The 21,509-nt window shown below is 45.6% G+C and overlaps 1 protein-coding gene across 2 annotated transcripts in view; it reads right to left on the bottom strand.

Annotated features, from left to right (window-relative positions):
* The window catches only part of LOC138285877 (multidrug and toxin extrusion protein 2-like), a 445,083-nt gene that overhangs the window by 399,331 nt on the left and 24,243 nt on the right, over window positions 1–21,509 (bottom strand). For both annotated transcript variants that reach the window (XM_069226369.1, XM_069226368.1), the window contains exon 2: window positions 3,022–3,123. Coding sequence is in view for 1 of the 2 variants with exons in the window: in XM_069226368.1 (XP_069082469.1) it covers window positions 3,022–3,123 (102 nt within the window). In the remaining variant the exon portion in view is untranslated. The remainder of the gene's footprint in view (window positions 1–3,021; window positions 3,124–21,509) is intronic.

The following is a 21,509-nucleotide window of genomic DNA, read 5'->3' as shown; positions in this document are numbered from 1 at the left end:
TGACGCAGGACAGTGGCTGGTCTGAGGATGGTGTGGTACCCCGTCCCTTCCAAAGCCTCAAAAGGGGCAAAAGACAGACTGTTGTCAAGGGGTCATCGAGACGCCCAAGGACCTGACTGTAGCCCGAGAACCCTTGAGACGCTTCAGCTCCAAGTCTGCCTTTTCACCAAATAGGCGGGACTCATCTAAGGGTATGTCCATAAGGATTGCCTGGACATACCACGAAAAGCCAGGCGTGGCGACAAAGGGCCGCCATTGACGAAATTGCTCTACCCAGCGAGTCAGTGGTGTCCAAACCACATCTAATATTAAACTTGGCTGCATCCTCCCATCTTTGACTGCTTGTGAGAGAATGTGTGCTGCATGCCCTCCAGGACCTGGGGAAGCACCTGCTCCACAGTATCCCATAAAGTATGGGAAAAACAGCCCAAAGGGTATGAGGTGTTTACGGACCTCAATGCCATACTGGAGGATGAAAAAAATCTACTTCCCAAGTTGGTCCAGCCTCTTGGATTCCCTAACGGGGGAGTGGAAGGAAAGGCACCATGGGAAGTGGAGGCTTGGACCACCAAGCTCTCTGGGGTGGGGTGTTGTGTGAGGAAGCTAGGATCATTTGGGGGGTGGGCGATGGCAGCGGCCAACTGTCCTACTTACAGGAGCCCTTGTGCTGGGTCTGGACTGCGACCCCAGCAGGACATCAGTGAGGACTTCATTAAAGGGTAACATTGGTTCTGATGTGGAAACCCCTGGCTGAAGCACCTCAGGTTAGTCCTGTCCGGCATCGTAGGCAGATCTAGGTCCAAGACCTGAGCTTCCCTATGCACCACCATAGCATAAGATGCTCCCTCCTCCGTAGCCACATTAGGAGGCGCGAGCATGCCAGTATCTTGAGAGGTGTGCAGTCCACTGACTTCTCCTAACTCATATCAGTCTATTTGCTCCATCCTAAACTTAAGAGGGTCCTGAAACCCTCCCATTCCTCACCAATGCCTGGCTGATCATAAGACACAGGCAATGATCTGGCCCCTGTTGGAGCCGTTGGTGCCAGAATCGGCTCTGGATCATCAGGTATGCGAATGCGGTTCGTGCCACCAGTTGGCGCCAGTGGCGTGGGGAGCACTGATGTCCGACTCTGGAGGAGGCAGACTGTGGGGACTCAGCATCATTCCGAATCTGATATTGGATCCAAGAGACCCAGTTGGCGCCAAAGCCACTGGAGTGGAACCTGACGGGGCCTCTGCCGACCCTGCTCAGCCCAAAGGCACACCAGTGGAGGCAGCCCGCTCAAATATGAGAAGCATGGCCTCGTAAAACTCTAAACTGAGTGGGGTCACTTCGGCTCCCAGAAAGAGGGGGAGGCTCGAAGTCGGTCCTGGCATCGGCTCCGCTGAACTGTGCTTGAAACGCTGACGTTCTGGACTCATCTCATCAGCTGAAGGCGAGGTGAAGTGAAATACCACTTGGACTTCTTATTTATCTTGTGCCTCCTCCCCACGTGTCCAGAGGATCTCAAGTGAGATGAAGAGGACTTGGGGCAACTGGAACGTTCCTGTGACCTCCTCCTCGGCTGGGGCCGTGACCATTGAGGAGACGCACCAACAGATGTCAACTGTCGGGCCCCCATGAGCTTCAGGGACTGCTCCCTCAAATCTTTCCGAGCCATAGATTGGCAGTCGGGACACGACTTTGAGATGTGGTCTCGGTTCAAACACCAGAGACATACCTTATGAGGGTCCGTCACCGAAATGGCATGGTGGCAAGCTCGCACGGCTTAAACCCAGTCTTCCTAGATGGCATTTTTGTATAGAAAAACGAAAAACAGAGGGTAGCTGAATTCCGGATCTGCACTCACCAGCGCAGAAGGAAAAGAATTGACTTACGTGCCCCTGGGTAGTACCTTTATAGGAGACTGTGACTTTACAAACAGCTCCAATGACGCCACGCGCAAGGGTATTGCGCTGCAAAAGTTCCGGATTCCAAGCTGACACCAGGAAATTCTAAGATAAGGAATCTGCAGCTAGAAGTCTATCAGATTAAGGGTTTTCAAAGGGGACAATGAGAAACCTACTTACTTTGAGAAACTCTTATTAAACACAGACATGGTCGCTCAAGTCACCTTCGAATTATATAAAACGAATGAAGTACCAGATGGAATGGGCAGGAAAAGAAGCTACTATATGACACAGGCAAAGGAGCTTAAGTTCACCTTCTCAGAGTGGGACATTACACTCACAAACAATCAGAGGAGCTAAACATGCAGAAGGAATAGAAGCAAACAGGAAATATTTGATTCATACTTTCCACTGAAACTTGACAGTCTTATACTGGAGATGATGTGGGCAATGGGAAACATCTCACATATTTTGCAGGGATCCCTAAGGATTAAACATTTTGGAAGGTGGTGCAGGATCTATACCATCACAAGTATATGATACAAAGATGTGGCAACTATGGTGCTGGATTCGGCATCTGATGTCGTCTAGGGAAACAGGAAAACTATTACAATGCTAATGAGGATATTTCTCTTATTTGTAATGCAAGCAACTTTAGCTAAATGTAACAAAATTGGCCCACCACTACTGCAAACTATGGCAATGGCTAAATTGCTACATGATATCGGCAGGTCACAGAAACTGTCTGAAAATGTTCGGGGGCCCTGGTTGGGTTGCTCCCAGTTTGGACCCCCTCCCAGAAGCAATGGATCACTCGCATGCCTGAGTGCCATTAAATGTTATACCCAAAGAGATGACTCAATAGGTTATTTCAAGATTTTGTCGAGATACTTCCCACAAACATTTGTTGTAGCCAGTGTTCTACTAAACTCTCTAGCCAATAATATTCTGAAGGACGTGAGAGCTGTTTGGAGGAGTGGGGGCACGAGGGGGATTAAAATTTTTTGTTTCACTCTCACTATGTGTTAAATCATCAATAAAGATTTTTTAAAACATGAAAATAATGCAAATCAAGTTAAGTTTGCTAATATCTTCTCTAAACGCTACCATATATCATAAAAATACTTACAGCAATGGCAAGTGTCACAGAGTCCAGCTCCACCTTTCCAAGATGTCCACAAAATATCGAACTTGTTACACTGATCATAAAGACCATAAATGTGGAAAGGAACTAACAGGGGGAGACAAGAAAGAGAAAATACAGTTATTACTGATAACATTTACATGCCATTTATGTAAGCAAAATTCACAGCAACAAAATTTTAGAGAATATAAAGCGTCATTAGAAAAATAATGGCATTTATGTAAGTGATGAAAATACACTGCATTTATGAATGGGAAGCCAGCAGATTTCTGAGGTGGGGTGAGATGCGGGTGCAGCATGGGAGGTTGAGTACGAGTCCTGTAGCTGCGTTCTCATAGGCTGACTAGAAGCTACTTAGAGATTCTGGTGTAAAGGTGGTTGCCATATTCAAGTCTGCTTGTGGTGAGTGCTTGCGTGACTGCCGTAAGACCTGGCAGCTTTTTCGGTGTCTCCCCTGTCGGTCTTCTGACCTCCTGTTTTAATGGTTTACTGGACTCTGTTTTTGCTGGTTTATTGCCTCTGCGCACTTTACCACTGCTGATCAGTGCTAAAGTGCAAGGGCTCCCTAGGTGAATTGTACTGTTTATTGGCATATTTAATTTACTGATAAGTCCCTAGTATGGTGCACCAGAGGCGCCTAGGGCCTGTAAATCAAATGTTACTAGTGGCCCTGCAGCACATAAATAGCTCTGTAAACATGGCTCTGACCTACCACTGCAGTGTCTGTGTGTGCAGTTTTAAACTGTCAATTTGACCTGGCAAGTGTACCCACTTGTCAGGCTTAAACTTTCCCTTTTTGTACATGTAAGAAACCCCGAAGGTAGGCCCTAGGTAGCCCCATGGGCAGGGTTCAGTGTATTTGAAAGATAGGACATGAACTGAAGTGTTTGAACAGTGAAATACTGCCAAATTCGGGTTTCACTGTTGCAAGGTCTATCTCCCTCATTGGTCAACATGGGGGCTGCCTTTAAATAACTTTAAAGCGCAGATTACCTTTGAGGGCAGATGGAAATATGGAGTTTGGCCTGCATAGCCTAATGGGCCATCTGAGCTAGAGTGGAGGGAGGAGTGGTTGTTTACACCTGAAAGGACTGTGCCTGCCCTCACACAGTGCAGTCTCCAACCCCCTGGTGTGTCTGGGGCCTGGCCTGGACAAGGAAGGATCTTGCAAACACTTATAACTTAGCTTTGAAGTTTGCCAACTTCAAAAGCAGAAAGGGGTATAAAAAGAAGACCCAAAACCCCAGACTTTTAGAATCTTTCTGGAATTAAGAGGAACCTCTGCCCAGGAAAAGAGCTGAAGGAGGAGTACTGTCCCTCTGCTGTGTTGCTTTGCTGGACTGGCCTGCAGCTTCTGCTTCTGTCTGAAAAGAGTGCAAAGGGTGAACTTTACTGTGTGTCCTGCTTGAGAGTTCTCCAAAGGCTTGAAGTAGAGCTTACCTCCTGTTGGAAGTCTCAGGGACACCAAAGACTTCTGTTTCCTCGACCTGCAGCACTGAGAACTGTGTGTTTTGTGCTTTTCAAGAGGAGAAACCACTGCAATGCCGCCAACGAAGCCACTGGCCTGCACGGTGACCTGTCGACGCTGCATGGAAGCCGCACTGCCCCGCGTCGCACCGCAACCCTGGTATCATCGACGCCATCATCTGACGACTTCACCAAGCTGCTTCTCACACCATGGCCTGTGGGCCCCGCACTCAGCCATCACCAGCTCACACAGCAGCCTGGGTATCCCCGACGATGACGCTCCTGCTGACACTGGGGCGGCTGCCTGCACCGTGACCTGTGGACACTGCTTGTGAGGTACACAAAGCACCGTCCCGCAGCGCAGCCCCGATGCCATCCACGCTTGACTTCATCAGCCTGGAGTTCGATCTGCAATGCGTGTGATTTCAAGGGCCAAGCGACCCCCATACCGACTCCGGTACCGACACCGCAATGCAAACAATGCTGCTCCCTGGAGCTCACCCAGAGGATCTTGACGCCCTGCAATTCCAAAGGTACGGTTTGTGGGTCTTACCGGCACCGTAGCTGGCCCGCGACGCCACGGCTGGCCTGAACTGTTGGTTTTGTTGATCACGATGCCATGTTAGCCCCAGGTGGAGCTATTGACATCAAGGAACTGTATTTTTGAGTAAATCTTGCAGAATGCATATATTTATTACTGTATGGTGGATTTTGATCGTATTTTATCTTGTTTAATATAGATAAACATTGGCTATTTTTCTAAAACTGGTGTGGTGTCCTTTTGTAGTGTTTCCACTTATTACTCTGTGTTATGTGCAAATGCTTCACACATTGCTTACGAGATAAGCCTGACTACTCGTGCCAAGCTACCAAGGGGGTGAGCAGGGGTTATCTGAGTGGGTATCTCCCTTATCCTGACTAGAGTGAGGGTTCCTATTTGGATAGGGTGCAAACCGACTGCCAACTAGAGACCCCATTTCTAACAAAGGTGTGTATGGTGGTCTGTGGCTGCCACTTGACGATCTTTCGTAGCATATTTAGGATGTGGAAGAAGGCAGAACTCACTGCATTGAGATGTGGAGTCATGTTCAACTTGTTGTCCAGGATGATCCCCTGATTTCTGGCATGGTCGATGGCTGTAGCACTGTCAGCCACCAGGTTGAATCCCACGGGGAGATCCTTTTTCCGAAGACCAGTACTTCCATCTTGTTAGAGTTGAGCTTCAAGGATTTGGTTATCATCTATTCTCTACCATGGTCATGGAATTGGTGAAGGTGCCTCCAGTGGTGGCGGTCTTATCCATCAGAGAGAGGATGAGTGGAGTGTCACCAGCGTAAGAGAGGAGAGTGATACCTTGGGATTGGATGATGTTGGCAAGCAGAGTCATGTAGACATTGAACATGGTAGAACAGACAAATGATCCCTGGGGGCTCCAGAGATTAGGCTTGATCTCCTATGTGAGGGGTGGCAGTCTGACTTTTTTGGTGCTTCCTGTCTAAACTATGCCACTGCCCCTCCTTCTCTGTAGGAGGCTAAAAGGTTGCAAGGGGGAAGGGCTGACTCAGGTGAAGTGAATCACCACTTTTGATAGGAAAGCACCCCTGGTTGGGAAAACAAATGTGTAGGGGTAAAAAGAGGCAAACCGTGGATAGAAAAATAAGAGCTTGTAGTTCACTACCCCGCCTGGCCAAAGTTATAGGTACTAAAACATGGTTTACATCCTTAAGTGACATCTTTGTAGGGGTTAAAGCTCTGGAGTCCCCACTAGAAAAATTTAAACTAAATTAAAGTACCATCAGGGAATAACAAAAGGGTTGGATAATACATATTTTTCAATTCCTTCATAAACCAGATTACGATGGGGAACAAGAGAAGGGATGGCTGTTCTGGAAGATAGAGGAATGCAGACAACTGAACTAAACACCCCTTGATAGTGCCATCTGTGCATCCCCTCTGTGTAGAGGGAAGAGAGACCTGGAACAACTTATCCTGCAAAGGACCCATGTTGCTGTCTGTGCACCATGCAACAAAGCTACTCTACCTGCCAAAATTAGCTGATTTGGTGGAGTGGGGGTGGACAGAAAGAATACATGTCAATCACTCCTGGTGGTCTGGAAGGAACTCAGAGGTCTATGGCCAATCTCCAGGTATGTAGGTGGAGTCCTCTGAGGCTGAGGAGCAGAACCATTCTCCTCCAACTGGGAGAGGTCCACTCAGATTGGCAGCTTCAGTGAGAGAGATGGGGAGAAGCACAGAGGGTCCGAATTCTGCACTCTCCTTGTGCAATCCATGAGATGAAAATGAGTTGAGCCTGGATTTGACACATCTTCCTCAGAACCTAAAGAAATTAAGCGTGTGTGGGAGGAGAGGAAAAATGTGTAGTGCAATGGAAAGTTCAATTTCATCTGAAAAGTGTCACCCAGTGCTCTCCTCAACATATACTGGAGGGCACAGAACTGCTGACATTGAGCATGGTCCAATGAGGCAAATAATTCACGAGAGGACTGCCCCACTGTGTAAAGATGCTCCAGCAGAAGTCACCAGTTGTGATCGTAAAGATAATGCTGGCTCAGGCTGGCGGCTTCGACATTCAGAGACTCAGCTAGTGGATTGGCAGTTAACAAGATCCCTTGGTGGTGTGCCAAGATCACAGTCTCATGCCTTCAGTCAAAGGAAGTGAGATCCCTACTTGCCTTTTTTTGTTTACACAGTATATCACCATCATGTTGCCCATCAAGATATGTATCTGGTCTGACTTTCGGTGGAGAAGAGGTAGGCCTTGAGCATCAACAAAATCGCCTGCAATTTCAAAAGGTTTATGTGAAGAATCAGTGGGAAGTATCCATCACTACTGTAAGCAGACATACCAAAGCCATGGTTCACAACTGTTCCCCAAACCAAGTCACTTCCAACGCAGCCCCGGGGAAGATCACAATGGAGTCCAACAGATCTCCCCTGTCCCCATACTGTCACCATTGCTAGCGTAGTCACTACTGCATGGCCCTCATGTGCCAATGTGAGTGGGTGACTTGAATGCAGGACGCTAGCAAGCTAGAAATCTCAGGACCTATAGGATTGAAATTCTAGTGTCTTTCTGAAAGGGTGGAACCAAACCTCTGAGGTGGAGGAAAAACACGGACAAGGTAGTGTCCAGTACTGACCCTAAGAACTGGAGTTGTTTGGAAGCCTTCAGGTGAGATTGGGCTCACTGATCGAAAAGTCAAATGTAGTCAGACGGTCAACTGACTTGACTGTAGATAGCATACCACCACCTCTGTTTATCTGGCTTTCATGAGCCAGTTATCCAAAAACTGAATAATTGGGATGCCTGCCCACTGGAGAGGGGCCACAATTACCACTGTTACCTTTGTGAAGACTTGAGGCACTTAGGTCAAACCAAATGGGAGAACTGCAAACTGCGTAGCACCCACCAATACCTATGGTGCGATTAGAGATGTGGAAGAACAAATCCTGGAGGTGGAGTGACACCATCCAGTCCCCAGCTTCCAATGCCAGCATAACATGAGCAAGGGTTTGCATTTTGATTAAAGATGAAGTTCAACTCTCTTAAGGTACAGCATCAGGTACACGTCGTTTTTTGGGGGGGGTCAAGAGGTAGCAAGAGTAACACCCCAGTCCCCTTGTTCTAGCCTTAACTCCATAGCTCCTTTCTATGAGAGTGCTGCCACTTCTTGTTCCTTAATAGAAGGGTGGTTCTGGAGGGAGGAGAGAGGAAGAATGATGAGAAACTGGGGGTGAAGCCTGAAGGAAGGGTGTAGCCTCTTTCCACTATTTGAAAAACCAGGAGGTCCAAATTAATGCCCAGCATTCCAGAAGAAAGGAGACCTGCCCCCCCACATTGTCTGAATGGGCTTGGGGAAGTGAACTAGGCCAGCATGCTTGGAGTCGCACTGGAGGTGGAGAAGGAGAATGAGGCGGTGGAAGAGGAAGATTGAGGTGCAGTTCCACAGGCCTTAGCCCTGGCTCTTGCCCCTGTAGTGTTTGATCAGCACTTTTTGCTGCAGATAGTGGTTCTGTGGTTGGTAGATCTGACATTGTCGAAAAAGAAAACCGTCTTGAGAAGCCACGAAAATACTTGAACTGGCTGTAGTCTCTTGAAAGCACCAGCATTTGTTGACCGAAGGAACAGGCAGTAGCAGTGCTAGTCTTGAATCGTTCAAGCACAGTCTTTATTATCACCAAATAGATGTGTCCCTTTAAATGCAGGGTCCATGAGGTCAACAGGAACATCAGAAGAGAAGTTGGACGTGTGGAGCCAAGTATGTCATCGAATGGAAACCATGGTGCCCTTAGCCTGAGTCCCAGAGCCCAACTTTATTATAGCATGGAAGATATTCTGAATCATCCTGGAATACTTCCTGGAAGTGTCCTCAGATAGATAAGGCACCATAATCTGGGCCACGTTCAGATGATGGTTCCTTATGCTGTATCTTCACTACTTTGTTATAGCGTGAGAGAAGACACACACATTCCGCCACTTTAGTGTCATACTGTCTGACAAAAAGGTATTTTCTCCCCCGTGCTTCTAAGTGACTTGAATCTCTATCCAAGGGAACTCTCAGAAATGTGTCGGCTGATTGTCCTGAAGAACACAAGAGCAGAAATGGTGGCTCTCCTGGAGCACAGCTATAGCATTATGCAAGGAGTCTGTTCATAGCAGTAGTTAAAGTGGGTTTATCCCAGGCTGCCAGTATGGCATTAGTAAAGGGCAGTAAAGGTTTTACAGGAATTCCAACACCGACTCAGGTAGGATGTCCAAACCACTGGCTGAGGAGGAGCCTGATAGCTCACAATTCTGTTCAATGGCCTCATCTTAAACTCCCACTGAATATAGATTCAAGAAGTGTGAATCTGATCCAGACAGGCCAGGATTCTGTTCCAGTATTCCTCTGAGTTTCTGTGCCTTTCTCCTGGATAAGTTTTTTGGCACTTGTAGGAAGCTGGCCTTGTGTTTGGTGGGTACCTAAGGTACTTACACCTTATACCAGGTCCAGGTACCCCCTATTAGAGTAGTGTAGGCAGTGTCTAGAAGCCAGGCTCTCTAGAGGTAGCTGCAGATGAGCAGCCACGGCTTATTTAAGAGACATGCAAAGTTCACGCCACTGTAGTCACACAGCACTTACACACATGAAAGGAAACTCAGTGCTGCAAAAATAAAGGTACCTTATTTTAGTGACACAATACCAAAAAGTACTTGAGAGGTAACCCTCCAATAGGCTGTAAGTAACACACCAAATATATATACTAGTTATCAGCAATAGGCATAGAAAGTGATAGTAAACAATGCAAATGCAAATAGACAATAGTAACCCTAGGGGGAGCCCAAACCATATACTAAAAAAATAAATGGAATGCTGACACAGGACTCCCACCTAGGTAAGTGGAATATGTAGAGGGAAGCTGGGGCAAAGGCAAACACCACAGTGCCCCCTACCGACCAGGAGGAAAGGAGTAAATTACTAGATTTTCCCCCAAACCACCCAAAAGGAAGACAAAGAAGAAAATGCAACACCCAGACAAGACTGCAAGAAACCAGCAGTAGATTGCTGAAGAGGAAGACCTGTGGAAGAAGGGGACCAAGTCCAGATGTCACAGACGATTCCAGGAGCTACTACCCATCCCGCTGTGGATGCAGGAGTTTGTTGACTGAGACGAGGACGGTCAGAAATGCAGCCCTGGAGCAGGTAAAGAGTTCCTAGAGGATGCAGTCGACATCCCAAGCTCGAAGATTACAGTCGGTCAGTTAATATTTTGTTTTGGTTTATCTCATAGATTAGGCTTAATGTCGCGATGTAATTTGTCACATCAAACCAAAAAAACTTTCATGAAATGGTTTTAAAGGGTACCTTTGGTAAAGTCCTATCTGGTAGAGACAATAACTAGTTGCAGATTCCTTACCTTACAACATCATTCTAGTTTGTAAAATAACAAGCATAATCACAGCCAACAGGTGTGACCTATAATACACATGCCAATCACCCAGATTCAGGCGGGAGACTACAGATGTCAAAGCTAGTTTCCCACCTCCCGATTCCTACCTGCAGAAATGAGATTCAAAGTTTTGTAAAACTGCCAAAAATAAAATGCTGGATACCGGTCACGCACCCTTTAATATCCCCCTCCAAGAATTCCCTCCGACACAAAGGTTAACACTTTGACCTTAATTCTTGGAGGGAGAGAGATCAGAGCATGTGACATGCCTCAACTTTTTATTCTTTGTTTTTGTTTGCCAGAGCTTAGAACTCGGTTTTTGCTTGTGCTATATTATTAAACTGCTAAAAATGAAATGGTGATTGCTACCATGCATACCAATGGAGCCGAATCATGCAGGTTGCCTCTGCTTCAATATGAGTGTGTGGTATTGTTGAGAGTATATGAATGATGTAGAAAATGGTGAAAAAAGCATACATGTAGTGAGTTATGGAACAATCAGGAACCAAATGATAGGCGCACAGGTAACAGAACTGGTTGTGTCTATAAGGAACATGAAATCAACATCAATTATTGTCCCCTTCGACAGAAAAGCATAATTGTTTAAGAGAACAGAAAACGGCAAATAATAAAACTGAAAGAAGCACAAAGCACCGCAAGCACAGACAGAAAACCCACAAACAAATCAAAAACGTTTGTTGCTTGCCAAGCCTAGATGGAGAAAGCACTTTAATTGAACTCTGTATGATGCCCAAGAAATCCTGCAACATCTTTCATGAAAACCGTTGAAAATCGCCATTGATGTCTTGCACAAGAGTGAGGAAATCTCACAGCGTTCATACACCTTAGACCCAAAACAGACACAAGATGAGTCAACTACAAGACCTACTGCAGTGAGGCAAGTGATGAGAATTCAGCTGCAGAGGTAGAAAATGGTCAGACACCCCCTGAAATTCGAAGCGGGCACCATTCGTCACACCACAGGCAACAGCCCCACCTTCTACAGCTACAGGAAGTACAGTTGCAGGAGTGTTGTTAGGTAGTGTGGTGACATCCCAAAGGGTGGCGGTTTCGAGGGGTCATAAAAAATAAAAACCCAGCTCATCTTTGGAACAGCCCTGAATTCTCCCCCCCCTTCATCTCGCATCTGCAGATGTAGCTGCACGTTCAAGCATCACTGGGTGGATATTGGCAGGCTTAGGATGGAGAACCTTTATGAACCCTTTCAGAGGGCTCTCAAGGAGGACAGCTTATCCAGCCTGGATATTTTTATCATCCATGCAGGGGCCATGATATGGTCCTGCTGGGGAGGCAGGGCAAGGGAAGCGTTGTTCGCAACCCTTTCTAAAGTAAGGAAACGTTTACCATTGGCAGGGATCTTGTGGTCCCAGGTGATTTCACAGTCAATTTGGTCCAGGTGGGGCACCCGTCAGGGCTATGAACGAGTCACTAAAGAAGCTTGACCATTCTGCACACAGAATCTTGGCAGGCCCCTCGACAGGCACCGTACGGGACAATTTACTCTATTTAACAAGGAGAAAGTTATTCCACAGCAATTGGGTTTACATGTATGCCAGGGGCCAGGAGCTTTTCATCCAGACCATCTTAGGGGCCATTGCCAATCTTTGCCAGTGTCTGGGGGAAGGGGGGGGAGGTTTGGAAGGTTTGACTTGCTTTTGTGTGTGTGTGTGTGTGTGTGGGGAGGGGGGGGTTTGCGGACGACTGACTAGCTGGTAGTTCTGGACCCTCGTGCCCTATCCCGTGTTGTTTGGTTTGGAACTTTTGGGGTGATGTGACTGTTCCGAGGAGGGCCAGTGCGCTATGCAGTGCCCTGGATATGAGTTTGCTCGGTACCCCTCTGGGATGAAGGGAATGTGGAGAAGTTGGTACAAAGTTTGCCTATCAAATGCCTTCTTTGTAACTGTTCATGGATGCCCCGAGTGAGGCATTGGGAACTTGTATGAGGCTGGGGGTCTCCTGAAACAATGTGCACTGCAGATCTCATGTTAAAGTATGGCTATCCGGCTCAATGATACCCACGTGATGGTCCTTCTTGCATCTGCTAAATGCCGATGTTTTCTCAAACATCTTTATCAATAAACAAAGTTTTAAAGTGTTTATATGAATAAAAGGCTCTGCTGTGGGTGAACCACAAATTGCGTCATTTCTTTCTGAGCACTGCAGCGGTGAGCTTAAAAGTTGGGTGGGCGGCGAGTTGCACATTGTACGCATACTATGAAATTTACCCCCACACTGCAAGACTGAGAAACATGCAGCATCAGCTCCTGGGAAGAGTGAAGGACTAGAGAAGGACTAAAGGAAAGCAGGGAAGGGTGGGCATCAGGAGCAGCACCCACAACAGGGGAGAGACAGACAAACCTCATCCGGCTGACGCCATGTATAGTACAAGGAAACGAGCACACAGAAAATGTGGTAACAGCTGGGTGAGGGTGAGCTCAGAAGCCCTTCCCAAGGGACCTACTCTGAGGCCCCAGGGGAGATAGCAGTGTGAACCCTACCATGCACTGTAAAGCCATTGTTGCGTATCAACCCGTACTGAAATAAAAACAGGGGGAAAAGGGAAATGCACAAGCCAGGAATGTCGACTGGACTGCTCCGCCTAGGGTGACCAGGATTCCTGTTTTTCATAGAACTGTCCCAACGCTATTCTTCATTTTCAATACACGTCCCGGTTTTTAGGGTAAAGTCATTCTGCAAAGTAGGTTTGAAACTGCTCTCATTTTACCAGGTTCCTCTTAAGTCTCAAGTGATTTAAGCTATAATCTGTTTATTTGAGGCAGTACAGGTAGAGGCTGCTGCAGCGGAGGAAAGGCAGACTGAAAATGGGCAGGGGGATCAGGACGGAGGTCCTGCCGGGGGGAGGGGTGGGATTGGGGGAGTTTGGGAAGAGAGAAAGAGAGAGGAGAAGTAAAAGAAAAAAAAAAAAGTTTACAAAAAAAAAGAAAAAAGAAAAGAAAAGAAAAAAAAGAAAAAAAAAGAAAAAAAGTTAAAGAAAAGAAAAGTAAAACAAAACAAAAGTAGAAAAGAAAAGTTAAAAAAAATGAAAAACAAGAAAAGAAAAGTAAAAAAAGAAAAGAAAAAAAAGAAAAGAAAAAAAAAAAAAAAAAACAAAGACTTAGAAATCCACTGGGAAAAAACAAATGTTGCTAGGACATTATAGTTAGGAAATAGAATTTGAAAAACCTTAGACACACATTGAAAAACAAAGGTTACAAGTACGTTATAGTTAGCAAAGAGAATTTTCCTAACCTCCGTGATGTCATTTGAGGTGTCATAAGTGATGTCATCAGTGATGTTACTGACCAAGTCATGAGTGATGTAATACGAGAGGTCATAAGCAATGCATTGTGAGGTTTAAGTTATAGTTAGCTAAGGTAACTATAGCTGCTGATTTTCACTGGTTTTATACGAGTGAAATCTTAACCCAACTATAATGTGGCTGTAACCTTTGTATTTTTTCATTTAATTTCTACGATTTTTTACTTCTCTTTCCTAACTATAACGTCCCAGTAAACTTTGTTTTTTTCAGTGAATTTCTAAGACTTTTTAATTCTATTTCCTAACTATAACGTCCCTGTACAGCAAAGTGGGATACATTCAAATGCCTCAGGTTTGCACTGGTACCACAGCGAAGCGGGGGACAGCTTCCCAGACAGTGGAAGTGTATTACCTGCATACCAGTGGCTGGAGGGCAGGGGATGCAAACACTGGTGTGACATAGGAATGGCAATAGTGCTCGCTTTACAAATTCATTGAACACTTTTGTTAGAAAATGGCTGCTGATTAAACTTCCTGAAGCTCTGTCCTTTTTGTAGATGTTATGGATGACAAGGGGTGGAGCTGCAGGTTGAAGGGGACCCTTTAGGTGAGGCCAAGCATTTGTCTACCTTGATCACACGTAGGTCAAGAGCCCTCCCACCTCCTTGTGCCTCTGGTTCTCTAGGCTGGAGACAGCCCTGCTGTGAGGGGCATCACTACACATAAGCTGCGCCTGGAGTACAGCTTGCAAAACATTTGAAATGTAATGTATTAAAATGTACATTTCTTTAGCAGGAAAGGTAGCTGCCTCCATCCTCGTGCCTCTGAGGATTATGGGCAATTTTAAACGCACAGCTAACAAGCCCATGGAACTACGTGACCAGCAGGTGTCGCCTGGGAAGGCCATGGTTGGGCTCCTCCACCCACAGGCTGGGGACCTCCCAACAAAGTGCCTACTTCCAATAAAAGACAACTCTTTCCTATGCATGAACATTGTGGCAATGATAAAATCACTTCTTTCTCAAGATGACATACCTGAAACCGTCTAGCCAGACGGCCTCTGTTTTTTTTAATGCTACCGAACCATACATATTCTCAATGTTTTATTTTGTGTACACGTAATGTGTATACCACTACAAGGGAGTAAAAACTCCAGAGCGCTAGAGAGAACATATACAATAAAACACACAGGTGTTGAGAAAATTCAAGAGCATATCAATATCGTAAGTGTGCATAACCGTTGGCAAAGCATTTTTCCTTTATGACTCACTGTAAATATTAGGTAGTATGGCTATCCAGCTCAATGATACCCACGTGATGGCCCTGGGAAGAATGAAAGGCTTGGTTAAAACTTAACTTCGACAGGATTTGAAAACTTGCGATCTAGTAGGAAAAGTGTTGGCATTTCTTTTTTTATTTTATTTTTTTAAACCAGAAATACCTGCTGTTTAATTTCAGCTTTCCCACAACGTGTGATTTATGGGCAATTAGCATCATTTTAGTGCGCTTCAAGCCCGTTATCTGCTAGTACTGCATTCCCCCATGAGGGATATATGCTAAAAGCGGGCCATAGCGTTACCTTGTCGGTCTGGAAGCTGGCCAGGCTGCTGTACCTGCAGCTGGTCACAAAGTGCTTGCAATCGTTCCACAACAGGCTATACTCAGCGTGTCACCTCCTGCCCGGGCAACGCCACTGTGGGATGCTCCAGTCCAGGCGCTTGACCAGTATGCGGCGAAGCATCACAGCAAACTCCTGCTTATCCTTCTGTATTTTTCTCACCATCTAAAACCCTGTCGAGACTTTAGTAATAGTTAAGAAGGCCCTTCCGGAGCGTTGTTTTCTCTCTTCCAAGATAGAACAGTTGAGCTCCCTCTGTTCTGTTATCATACCTGCTACCTGTTTATAAACCGCTTCATACAAATGTCAATACAATAGACTTACAATAGCATTGATCCAAAGCCAGTCACCAGAGGGTGCACCATGGCCACGCATGGAGGAACCAGCTTAGACTTTAAAGTCCATACAAAGCCCGCCACTAGCAGTGCTGGGGACTGAGAAAGAACATGCAGCAGGGACGTGGAATTCCTATCGCCCGGGACATCTTGTTTGGGGTCAAGGGCAACAAGTTTTTTATGTTTACTTTGTCCTTGGGACAAGTAGGCCCAACCCTCTGCAGTTGAGATAATGTGTTTCCAAAAGATAATGCTGTTCGAACTTGTATTTATGGTTCATTATTTGAAAGCCTTCATTATTAGGGTGAGTGCTGTAAATAAATGTTTTAAGGTCACACTTCACTACTGACGTTGGTTCCAGGCCAAAAAAAAAAAAACGTGTATTCACATGTTTGAAAAGTTTAGGCTATGAGGCTAAGTATAATGCTCCCAGAATGCTCTCTGATTAGATGCAAATGAAGTGTCATTTAGTGAAATGTGTTGATGCAGGAAAATCAGTGCAACCATTTTCAACACGATTATGGGAAGCATGAAAATAAACAAACACTGACAAAGCCAACTGATATGACATATTTTTATACGTCTTTTAGTTTCATCAATGCGTGTCTTGTTTTGACATGGCTTTTGTAACACTTTATTGTTGTGGGAGCTACCAGGCCCTCAACATTGTAACAAACACTGGCAAAAAAAAAAAAAAAAAGTTTTTGAACTCTAAAAGCACACGTTGCCACCAGTGGCATAACAAAGGCCCCGCAGCTGCCCTCCAGGGGGCCCCTTCAGCACAGCACCTCCCCGAGTGAGTCTGGAGAGGGGTCTCCTCTATGTTCTTTGCAAAGGGGCACCCTCCAGTTTCGTTACGTCACTGATTGCCACTGTAGTTCCTGACACTGAACAAAACTAGTTTGTGTGCCAATATGCTCCTTGTGGAAGAGCAGAATGCGATCACTCCCAGTAAAGCCAGCCGAAAGAGAGAGAAATAGAAGTTTAATAAAAACAAAATGTGTTTGCTAACACCAGACCTAATTAGGGACCAAGACCCACATGTAGGTAGCTTTTTGCATGTCGCAAACAGTGGCTTTCGCTGTTTGCGACGTGCAAAAAGCACATTGCGATGCACAAACCCTGTTTTGCGACTCGCAATTAGCTTCCTAATTGCGACTTGCAGAGGAATGTAGGATTGTTTTGTGACCACGAACGCGGGTGCAAACCAATCGCAGTTTGCACCCATTTCAAATGGGTGCTAACACTTTCGCAAAAGGGAATGTCACTGAAAAAATGAAACGAAAAGGTTTCATTTTTCGTTTTTGTAATGCATCTCGTTTTCCTTTAAGGAAAAAGGGCCGCATTACAATAAAAAAAAAAAAAAAAAAGCTTTATTGAAAAGCAGTCACAGACATGGTGGTCTGCTGTCTCCAGATTGCGACCCACCTCATGATTATTCATGGAGGTGGGCATTTGCGAAGCCCTTGCAAATCACAGATGGTGTCCCTGACACCATCCTACATTCGGATATGCGACTCGCAAATTGCGAGTCGGTCTGACTCGCAATTTGTGGGTCGCAAATCTGAACCTACCTACATGTGGCCCCAAATTCTTAAAGAAAGTCACAAAAGTGCACCCATGGTATATGTCGTTCCCCTATAAAATATTTGTGAACTGTATTTTAGCATGGGTAAATACGATGTGTAGATTTGCTCATGTGAAAATCTATTGAGCATTTGCAAGTTCATTTTCCCTCCAGCCACTTTCTTCCCAACCCTGGAAGAAGTTCTAAATCTGCCATTGTGAGGAGTAAATGTCCAACCTTTCTTATTATGGGAAGATATTAGAGAGAAGCTGGTGAAAATCTTTAAAACATGTAGGTTAGTAGGTTTGCAGACTCAAAGGCATTCCAGCCCTGGAACTATTGCTTACTGCTTCCTCCAGCCCCAGTATGCAGATCTGCAGAAAGGTGGCAAAATAAGTGAATTGCTACAGTAGGGATTAAAACTGCAAGTATTCAAGCCCTACTATGGTAGTAGCCCTGGCATAATCAGAGAGGCTATTATCAGAGCTCTTACATAATGAGATTGCTGCCATAATTTGTCGCCACACTACATGGCAACAAAGGGACAAGTAGATCTTTTTACAGGACAAGTAGATTTGAGAAGCAACCTGTCCCCTGGACAAGTAGATATTTTAATAAATTCCACACCCCTGATGCTGACAAGGACACAACTTCAGCAGACCGGTCTTTAAGGTACCAGTCCCTTCACCGAGGTCCCTGCTTCTGCCCTGTCTCTGAGGACTCCAGACTCACTGAGGACCCTGCTCTAATCTTTCCATTTAATCCAGAGCTCAGCGCTGAAAAATGCCCTTAATTGTTGATGAAGCTCATGGGCTCAGATATCGATGCATGTGCGTGAACTCAGGCCCATATTTATACTTTTGGATGCAAAACTGCGTTTGCACAGTTTTGAGTAAAAAAGTATACAGCCAGCTTGCGCCATTCCAGGACGCCAGCCGGGCGCCAAATTTATGGAATGGCACAATCCTGCACTAAGGATTGGCTAGTGTTTAAAAAAAAAAAAAAAAAATGACTTTAGACAGATGGGGGTGGCGGTATGAGAGAAGGGGGGTTTGCACCAAAAATTTACGTTAGGCTGGTTGGAGACAAAAAAAAAAAAAAAAAAAAAGGTCTCTAACCAGCCTAGTGTCATTTTCTAACGCAAAACCATCCATACCACAGGACTCCGGTCTTAGAAAAGACAGGAGTCACGCCCACCACCCCAGTGGCCAGCACAGGGGACCAGTATTGCCTGGGCATGGCCACTGCACCCTGTCATGCAGGGGGCCCCCCCAAGTTGGGCCCCCGATGGCACTTCAATTTTAGAAAGAAAAATACTTACCTATATACTTACCCTACTTACCTGGGATGGGGTCCTCCATCCTCTGGTGGGGGTGGGGGTGTTCCTGGGACTTGAGGAGGGCACCTGTGGACCATGGAAATGTTCAACCATGGAAATGGGTCCACAGGTCCCCTAACACCTGGTCTGACCCAGGCGTTAAATAATGGTACAAAGCAAGCGTTGCACCATTATTTACCCAACCACCCACCCGTACGCCATTTTAGCACAGGAGAATAAATATGGGGCTCATAGGGTTAGCACCATTTTTTAATATGGTAAAGTCTACCTTGCATCTCATTGACGCAAGGTAGGTTCACGCATCTAAAAAATGGTGCAAACTCCAATATTTTGACCTTAGACTTGTCTAGCGTCAAAATATAAAGTTCGTTTTGCGCTGAATTTGCGTTAAAAAAAGATGCTAATTCAATGTAAATGGAGAATAAATATGCCCCTCAGTGTCCTGTTCATGTGTCGCCAGTAATTGCCAAGGGAAGAGTTTGTAATGGAGGAGTGTAGGTTATCCATGGCATTAACGATGGGCGGATACATCTGAAATGTCAGCGGCTGAACCAATGATCTGATGCAACACCAGCATTCCTTCATTAATGACCTCCTGAAAGTTTTGCCTGTCTTCCTTAGGAAGTTTATGTATACATTTTTGTAGCAGTCCCATAGCAATCTATCATATCTCCCTAAAAGGGCTTTGGCACTAGTTGCTTTCATCGTAGAAACCAAAGTTCCACTCACTTTCAGAGTCTATTCTTTTGAGCTCCTCATCTGGTGGTGCTGAGGAAGCTGGTGTTACCATGTGTGACATTCTTGCTGCAGCAACAAAAACCAGATCCGGTGGTAAATCTGCTTTGATAAAGAAAGGACCTTGTCCGGGGGCTTGGACTTCTTCAATAGCTTAGATGCAGCCATTTTTTACAAACGCAGGTGTAAGAAAAATACTGCACTGCAGGTTCAAGATGACCTGGGGCTAGAGGTCGGAGATTTCTTGATGATGCTTTTAATGCAGGGTCCCAAAGATGACACGGGAGATGCTGTGGGGCCTGCATAAGAATATTCAGCTTCATACCCCATCTTATAGGCACCTCATTAAAAGTTATTAAGTCGCCAATTGCAGAAACCCTTGGTGGAGGTGTATTAGAGAGAGTTGGAGAATAATCTCTAATAGAAGATCACAAGGTTGTAGTCTATGAAAGGAACCGTGTTCCGAGTCATGATTGTGACCTTCTGTGACAGCTCATACTAGATCTTCTTGATCTACAGTAAGACGACTCATCTTTTTCTGGGTCCTCTTTGAGATCTATGTCTAGATTTAGAGTGACAACTCAAACGTGGACTGTCCTGTGGTCTCACGAGGACAGTAGGGGAGGCCGGAGGTATTCCAGGTGACAGCCTAGGGAATGTGACTGAACCTGGAGAAAATTAGAAGATCGCTCTGTTTGAGAATCCTGGGACAATCAAGAAGATCTTTGTATAGATGGTGACAAAGATTTTGTTTTAAATTTCACTTCTGAAGGCTGTGATGTCTCTAACGACAAAGTTAGAGGTCTTGACATCAATGAAAGTGGCTTTGTCTCCGACATCAACAGAAGTGGCCTCAACGTCAAATGGGGCAGCATCATTGTTGACTGAATAGTTGTTGCATAGATGGAGCCAGTCTAAACGTTGACAGAGGTAGACTAATCGTCAATAGAGGTTGTTTTGATGACATTGGAGATGGTCTTACCAATGTCAAATGTGTTCTCAAAGGGGACCATCTGGGTTCTTTCACCATCAAGTGTCTCAACGCTGTACTTGATGACAGCTGGCAAGTAGGTATATGCCTGGTATTTGACGTTATACTCCTCACATGGAAGGTCTAGTGAGGCATGGCTTCTCAAAGATCTGGCAAAATGTTTTTTTCTTCCTTTCCTGCATTCCCTGTAATCTGATTTTCGGTCTGTCCTTCAAAGTTCTTCTGGAAAAGAACGGACAATGAGAACATGAATCAGAAGTGTGAAGGTGTGATCTTCTGGAAGCCACATGATACAAGGGTTGTGCAGGTCGAATTGCGCCTTCTTTTTCCCCACGGAAAGAACACTGCACAAATAGTGAAGGCATTTTTGACAACAAAGCTGACAAGTTTCCTGTCAGAAAGAAATGTGTCAGGCTGTCTTAAAAGACAAGACAAAAAACAAATGAAGATTCCAGAAATAAGGTTTGGAAAGATTTCCAAAAGACTCAGTCAAAAAGGCAGACCTCAGTGCCCCAGGATCCTGTTTCCAGGAGCCAGAAAAATTAACTGCCCTAACTGTCACCTTTGAGGCATGATGGAATACGGGGGGTACTGGGAGGTTCTTAAAAGGCACAGTGCCAGTCATCTATTCTATGCTTTGCAGCCTACTGGCTACCAATGTCTCATATTCCCTTTCTTTTTCCTTTTATAAAGGTTTGTAAAGGATTTTCTATGGTCACCCTTTTATATAGTGATGCAATTTTCACCTCAAGCCAACACGTCACCTACACCCACACCACCAAACTCCAATAGATGGATCACCAATATGTCCACTTCTCCAACAACAAACCACCCACACACCACCACCATCACACCACCCCCTACCGCATGTGGGACAAGATCCCCATGGAGCGCCTGATCTCCCAACTGACACAAACCCCCTCCCCAACACAACCGACCCCAACACCGCCTCAACGAATAGATCACCACCTGTGCCGACAATCTAGCGCCCCTCAGAAAAAACATCACCAACCGCAATATCAAGAACGCCCCATGGTTCACCACTGAACTCCACGAATCCAAACGCAAATGCTGCAAAGCAGAGAAAACCTGGAGACAAGAACCCACCACCACTAACTTCGCCACCCTCAAATCCACCACACGCACCCACCACCCAACTCATACGCACCGCCAAAAGAGCACACTACAAG

Source organism: Pleurodeles waltl, chromosome 3_1 (genome assembly GCF_031143425.1).
Source record: "Pleurodeles waltl isolate 20211129_DDA chromosome 3_1, aPleWal1.hap1.20221129, whole genome shotgun sequence".
Classification (NCBI taxonomy): Eukaryota; Metazoa; Chordata; class Amphibia; order Caudata; family Salamandridae; genus Pleurodeles; species Pleurodeles waltl.
The sequence above is the reverse complement of the archived record's forward strand: the minus strand, read 5'-3'. Positions and strand labels throughout refer to the sequence as shown.